Below are 7,323 nucleotides of genomic sequence, written 5' to 3' on the forward strand. Positions count from 1 at the left end.
CCCCCTACAACATGTTAATAAAACAGAGCTGAATGTGTCCTGCCTTTATCTGCCATTCAGCTGGTTACCAGCACATCCAAGCACTGGCATGAAGTGACACAGAAAGAGCTGACCCTTCCTGCTTCTTGCTGGGATCCCAACTCACTTTGTACAGTAGCCACAAATAACCTGAGAGAACCCAGGCATCATCATCCAAAGAGCTGCTCATGGTCTGATCTGCCAGTCACTTTGTGACAATTATTAATCTGCCTCTATTCAGAATATAAAAAAATCTTCTCTCCCTTTCTTTTTCCAACCACACAACCCTGAGTCCTGGAAATTTGCCTTATTTGTGGTCCCACCACCCTCTACCCAGACACATGTACTGCACAGATGATGACACTTCTAACCTTCTGCAATTAAATAATCTCTGAGAAAAAAAAGTACATTCATTTATTTCTTGTCCAACAGACCCCACATGTCCTGCTCTATTAAATCCCACACAGACATCCCCCTCCACATCATCACACAGATCAGATTTGACAAAATGAGTCTCAGAGGGGATTAGCCAGGACCTATATGAAATGACCCCACATCTCCCAGACTGCATGGCCGGAGTGGGATTATTTATTAGTGACATTTTAGATTTCACAAGACTTTTTTTTGTTGAAATTTATCATAACTTAAAGAGAAGTATGAGACACTGAATAAATTAATCACAACATAATCTGAAGCTCAAGAGAGCAAAGCCAGAAGGTCAGTTTATCCAAACAGGGACTGGAGTCCCTCTAAAAAACACAGGGGCCAGAGAAGTTTTGTCCCAATTGGCCTGGACTTGGCTAAATGTCCAAGATCAGAAGACCCAACCCTGTGATGATGAGGTCCACACAGTTCTCCTGCTCTCATCATAATAAATAGTAAGTGGTTGGCATGTCAGGATACACTGAGTTATGGGAACCACCACCAACCTGCTGCAGTCTATGGTCTGTTTGGAGACTGGACCTCACAGTTCAGGGTCTAGCCTGCTCCAGCTGCTGGTGTTGGCTCCTTATAGCGAACCTGCTGACATGAACTGGGATGGGTACCACGATTTTGGGGTTTCTGGAGGGCTCCCCGGTCTTGGAATTTGCATTCCCAGCCTTTACCCTCTTCCACTTGGCCCTGCGGTTCTGGAACCATATTTTCACCTGGACCTCGCTGAGTTTGAGGGCATGTGCGATCTGGGAGCGCTCGGTGAGGGACAGGTACTTCTTACAGTGGAACTCCTTCTCCAACTCCAGGAGCTGTTCGCTGGTGAAGGCCGTTCTCCTTCTTCTGTTCTTGCCGGTAGAAGTGCTGTTACTGGAGGGGTTGGGATTTTGGGGACTTTCCTCTGGGGTGTCGTCTTCTTTGTGGGTCGCCTGGCAAGAGATGTTATCATCTGAACTGTAGTCCAGGTCACTGTCCATCAGGTAGGAGTCCTCCTTTCCTTTCACCTCATCATCCTTAGCAGAGTCTTCCTTCCCCTGACCCCGGACAGCACCTGCAGAGAGAACATAAAGCCCAAATTACATATCCAAAACAGCAACAATCACAGAATAACAGGAAAAAAGAAAACTTTCCCAGAACCCGATTAACAATGATTCTATGTAGAATACAGTAACGTCTGTGTATCGTATCACCATTATGTGTGTCATCTGAAATCACCTATCTATCGATTGATCTATCCATCTATCTATCTAGATAAGAGGTATTGTATGCAGGCCAACAAGCAATATGGCAAAAAAGCAATGATTTATTAGCCCATTGTGCCAGTGGCAACGTTTCGGTTCTGAGGTATGAACCTTTCTCAAGTTAATTTAATATCTATCTATCTAATAATATATCTTTCTACTACATCTTTTGTATCTATCTATCTATCTATTTATCTATCTATCTTTGTTTCTATTATCTATATATCTACCTACCTATCTATATGTCAATCACTATCCATCATCTCCATCCATTTACGGTCAGTCGTCTGTTTATTGAATTTTTGCACCTACCTATATATTAATATAAGGTACCTATTGTGTGTATGTTGGTATATATATAATCTGTCTTTTAATCCATTTTATATCAATAAATTAAAAAGAATAATTAAACTGATAATAGTAGAGAAATCCTGTAAAAGATATAGATAGCAGAACGATCCTGCTTCTCTCCGTTACACAGTTTCCATTTTTCTCCCGTGTTTGACGCCTGAGATCGTGGATTTCGTTCACGCTAACACTATGATCTCTGTGTCACATATCTAGAAGAGAAGAGCAGATAATTCGGCTTCTCCTGGATAACACGGGACAATCTGCCGATCTGCAATCCAAGAACTCCTCGGATATTTGGGGTAAATGAATCCCGTTGCCATGATATGGGGTGAATCATTGCTGTTCATATTTAGTTCACACTCCACTTTATCGAAAAATAAAATCGTTTTCATGCAGTTCTAATTGTGAACATGATCTCATTATTTTTATTGTGCGTTCTGTCAACTAAAATAATGACAAACGGGGCATTTTCTATTTCTCTCTTTGGAATAAATCACATTATTAATGTTGCAGTTTGACGCTCACGATTATATTTCATATTATCCAAATGTTTCTAATTTTTCCCCCAAAAAAATTCGCTTTGCAAATGAAAGTTTGTGGAGTAGTATTATGCTTTTACCATGTATTTTTATCCATTTCTGTTTATATTATTAGCAATTAATCGAGACCATTGGTAATTATTCAGCATTGTGTGTATCTGCCTGCATCAAACATATTTGATATATGGAATATAAAACTTTCTGGCTTTGTGTATTGTGACTTCCAAATATTTGGCTCTGTCTAGCTGCTAAGACCCAAAGTTTGGCACTTACCTAAAGCGCTTTCTGAAGCGGTGAAAGGCAGTAATGTCCCGTCTTTGGTGACATAGGCTTTACTAGTGTCTTCTCCATCTGACTGGCTCCCATCGCTTTTGTCGAATCCTCCTTGCAGACTTTGGACTCCAAACTTCCTGGCTGCCTCTTGGTGCTGAGCTGAGGCTGAGAAACTGCCTGGCAAAGTTGCCATAAGTGTGGAAGTGAGGGCCATGCCCTGTGCCAGGCTGGAGCAGAATCCACTGGGCAGGCTGGGGATCTGGTGATGAGGATGACTAGAGGGAAGAGTTGGCTGCAGAGTGGCCTGGGACAGTGTTGGAGGTGGAGGGGGTGGTGGTGGCAGCACTACCGGCCTGTATGGCATGAACATAGGATATCCTGTATAGACAAAGTGCCCAGGACTTGGCTGTGGTGGGCTCCCTATCAGTGAGTCTATACTGAAAGCTGTACTGCTGCCCAGGGGACGCTGCATCATCATGAGAGGAGGCTGGAAAGCTGCACTCATATAAGCTACTGGAAGTCAGTCGGAGACTAGAAAAGAACTGGTATATACCCTAAATAAAGGGCACAGAAGCGACGTGGGGTCTTAGCAGAGAGATGTCCTCAGCCTCTCATAGCTTTCAGTGCAGAATTCCCAAAGTTCTAGAAGGAGCAGAGTCCTGGAAGACACAGAGACACAGCTCCTAGACTATGGTCATTAGCTCAGGTTCTTGCCTCTGGAGGACCCTACAGGAGGACACAGCTTGTAGGCTCAGGTTTTTGTCTTGGAGGATCCTATAGGAGGCTATAGTCATCAGTTCAGGTTTTTGTCCTGGAGGACTCTATAGGAGGCTATGGTCAGCTCAGGTTTTTGTCTTGGAGGATCCTATAGGAGGCTATAGTCATCAGTTCAGGTTTTTGTCCTGGAGGACTCTATAGGAGGCTATGGTCAGCTCAGGTTCTTGTCCTGGAGAACCCTATAGGAGGCTATGGTCATCAGCTCAAGTTCTTGCCCTGGAGGACCCTATGGTCATCAGCTCAGGTTCTTGTGTAGTGGAGGTGACACTTCTTGATACTATGTGTCCTGTGTGGGTGATGCTTCTTGTCTATTTGACACTTGGGCGCTTTCTATAGATTTCCTCCCCTTGTGGTCTCTTCCATTTAGGGTCTCTTTCCAGTACTGCTCTGTCTTTTGCTCTCCCTTGTTGTATGTGGAGTCTTCTCTTTGTCTTCTGATACTTCTGTCCTCCTTACGTCCGATGTTCTTCTCTTCTTGAGTGTCAGGTGTATGGAGCAGAGTTCCCAATGGTTCCCTGAGTGACTTGGATCCTCCTCCTTCCCTCTGTGTGTGGTGTCTAATGATGATGTCCCCCTCTGTAGGATGGAGCCCCCTCGTCTTCAGGGTGTCAGATCTGCAGGTGACCTGTCTGCTGTGCAGTCTCCTCTCTCTCCGGTCTCAGCCGCTACAAGCTGGGCTCCTATTTTCCATTCACATATTGCTCCATTTTAGAACCTTCCCTCGGTCACATGGGCCTGTTCTTGTATTGTGATTGGCTGGCGGTGTCCCCAGACCTCACCCATCTCACACCCCTCACAGAGTGTCAGGAGAAAGTGCGATCACAGCTCTGTCCCCGTGTAGGGGCTCCGCCGACACCCCGACCCTGCCTGTGTGCTGCGTGTCCAGGAGAAGCAATGGGGGTCAGATAGGGAGTCAATCCAGCTGCACGGTGTCTGCTGCATAGACACGAGTGTGAGGGCTCTGTGCCCTGCGGGGGTCTCCGTGAGTGAAGGCTTTGTGCTCAGGGCTTCTCTTACTACAAAATATTTACTATTTGTAATTTCGAGTTTATTTTACTTTGATCAGATAGAAACTACACAATGCAATTATATTAGGGACAGAATTACTATTCGGCATCGATCCCACTAGCATGTATGGAGATGTGTGCAGCCAAGGAATCCCGCATCTAACGTCTCATTCTATCTATTATCTATCTATCTATCTATCTATCTAATATCTATCATATTTTTCTATGTATGAAATAGAACAAAAATAGGTTAGTATAGCAGAAAATAAAATTAAATCCCCGGACATTCATTACCTTTCTGTATATCTATATGAGCCATGCAGCTTTCAAACTCCTGACGAGGTTTCACACTGACCCCCAGATGTCGGCCCGGTCCGGGGGAGATTTGCTGTGCACACCCCTTACATGTTGGGTGTTCTTCTGCAGGTTGCGTTACACTGTGGCAGTCGGGAATTCGGTGTCCCTTATGTATATCCTCTTCTACACTATGATACGTTCATTGCTGTGTGTATTATTTATATCTGGGGCATAATTGTGTAAGGAATCTTCTGTACTTATTACTGACCAACTACCTGCTGAATTATCCCTTTTATTATCAGAATGGACTCCGCAGAATCCACCTGTCCCGAGCGGACAGTAAGCCAATATCCGAGCGGTGGTAGAGGCTTATAAAAGCCATTTTTAGTGAAGTATAATTCTTTCTTTCTTTCTTTCTTTCTTTCTTTCTTTCTTTCTTTCCTTTCATTCTTTATTTCTTTCTATCTCTGGTTACCTATCTATCTATCTATCTATCTATCTATCTATCCTCTATCTAGCTTATTGGCACCAGGTCATTTAATAAAACAATCCCGCTCAGGCTTCTTTGTAACTATACAGTTATAATTCTTCTCAATATTTTGAAGTTTACAAATAATTTTCAACATTGTTTATAATTTTCGTATCACGACTGTATGCAGACTATTAACTGGCCACATGTATATATGTATATATATATATACACATATATATACACAAACACACACTCATATATCTATATCTAGTAATTACCTATGTATCTATCTCTCAATCTATTATAAAATGATATAAGCTTTTCTTTCCCCATAGTGCCTGTTCCCACTGCCCACTGTGTAGTTTATTTTGTTTTTATGTATTTATTACTGAATACGCTGTCACTGCTGTGATAGAGTTATATTTGTCATTGAGCTGCTTCTGAGGTCAGATAACAGAGCAGATGTACCTGCAGTCAGTGGAATCCACAGATAATGCCCTATCAGGATGATGTGCTGTATCCAGCTACTCTACAGGCTGCCTCCAGTGTTTGAGGTCCTGGGGAATGGATGGGGCTGTGAGGAGCAGACGTTATCACATATGATCATGGCTGTCTTCCTGGCTTCTGCTGTCAGGAGGTGACTGCTGCCTGTCACTCCTGCTGATGGCTTCTGCTTGCAGTCTATGCCTATGTTTATGTATAAGGGGCTCCCAGGGGTAGTTGGATCGCCATTAGATAATTCAGTCCATTCCCAACTCATTACAAGCTGTCCTACTTTCCTCAGCCCAAACCCTACAGATCAGCCCGACCACTCTGTGCTTTTGTCCCCACTCCTTGTCAGGGGGTCTAGGGCTGCAGGTCCCCTCCTTCTTCTATTTATTTATGGCTATTTATTCTGTTTCCTACCATTGCCAAACGTTGGGGATGTATTCCGAGTGAGGTGGGGTGAGAGTCTCCCTCCCTTATTCCTTGGGGACAACAAAAGGGGGTTTGTGTCCTTTCCCCATCTGGACACAGCAATTTGCAACTTGCAAAAACATGAAAGCTCCATCTTTTTGGCCTGGGAGTATTCATCCCTCTTTATAGAGGGCTGAAAGCCCCCAATAGACTACTGGAGGAGAAGGGGGATCCATGTGATTGTGGCTTTGAAACTCTCCTGCAATTATGTAAAGTAACTATTGACTCTCCGGCAGGAATCAAAAGCCCCCCAGCCCTGTCCCCTTTCATTGCCTGACTCTCATGTTTGGCTTTTCAAAGCATCCCCAACACGGATTCTTTCCACAGGACAAAAGGGAGGACAAAACAGTCCCCAAACTTGTAAATTGGATGTCAAAAGACTAGGAACAATTTGAAGGCCAATAAATAATGAGCAGCATTGAGCAATAGGAGAGATCAAGTGCTTGTAAATGACTCTCCACAGGATAAGTAACATTCTAGAAACTGTGCATCTAGAGGTTTGGGGCCTTCATGGACACCCCAGACCTGCCAGGATGAGTAACCAACAGAGTAACCACCTACTGCTGGAGTATCTGATGCCATACCTTACAATGAAAAGCTGCAATGTGCACTGAGTGTAAAACTTGTCTATATAAGTGCAACTAATACACTTTACTAAACCTAAAATGAAAGGCTTAGGAAAAGGTCTGACAATATCCTTCACATATACAATATGCCAATATTCTAGAGGTCACCAGAGCTGCATGTACTTGAGATAAAGCAGGTATCAATATATTACTCTGTGTAGTGGCATTTTATAATTTACTGTTATTTTGGGGACATATAGTTGAATTCCTTATGGAAAATTAGTATTGAAAAAAGAGTGAGAGTAATTGTTCTGGGTGAAGTTTTCATTAGAACATTCTTTTAACTCTTGAGTGTAATTTATTCTCCTGGTTTCTTACTGTTAACCCTCTGCA

At 43.3% G+C, this 7,323-nt stretch overlaps 1 protein-coding gene across 1 annotated transcript; it reads right to left on the minus strand.

Moving 5' to 3' along the window:
* Positions 1-410: 410 nt before the first annotated feature.
* Positions 411-4,297, minus strand: GBX2 (gastrulation brain homeobox 2). The gene is made up of 2 exons (XM_073577591.1): positions 2,855-4,297; positions 411-1,501 (listed from the first exon to the last, which is right to left on the minus strand). The coding sequence occupies exons 1-2, from the start codon at positions 3,357-3,359 to the stop codon at positions 990-992; spliced, it is 1,017 nt and encodes a 338-aa protein (XP_073433692.1). The 5' UTR covers positions 3,360-4,297; the 3' UTR covers positions 411-989.
* Positions 4,298-7,323: the final 3,026 nt, after the last annotated feature.

The sequence above is a fragment of the Dendrobates tinctorius genome, unplaced genomic scaffold (genome assembly GCF_039654945.1).
Source record: "Dendrobates tinctorius isolate UK_male_01 unplaced genomic scaffold, ASM3965494v1 ptg000056l, whole genome shotgun sequence".
NCBI classification, from domain to species: domain Eukaryota; kingdom Metazoa; phylum Chordata; class Amphibia; order Anura; family Dendrobatidae; genus Dendrobates; species Dendrobates tinctorius.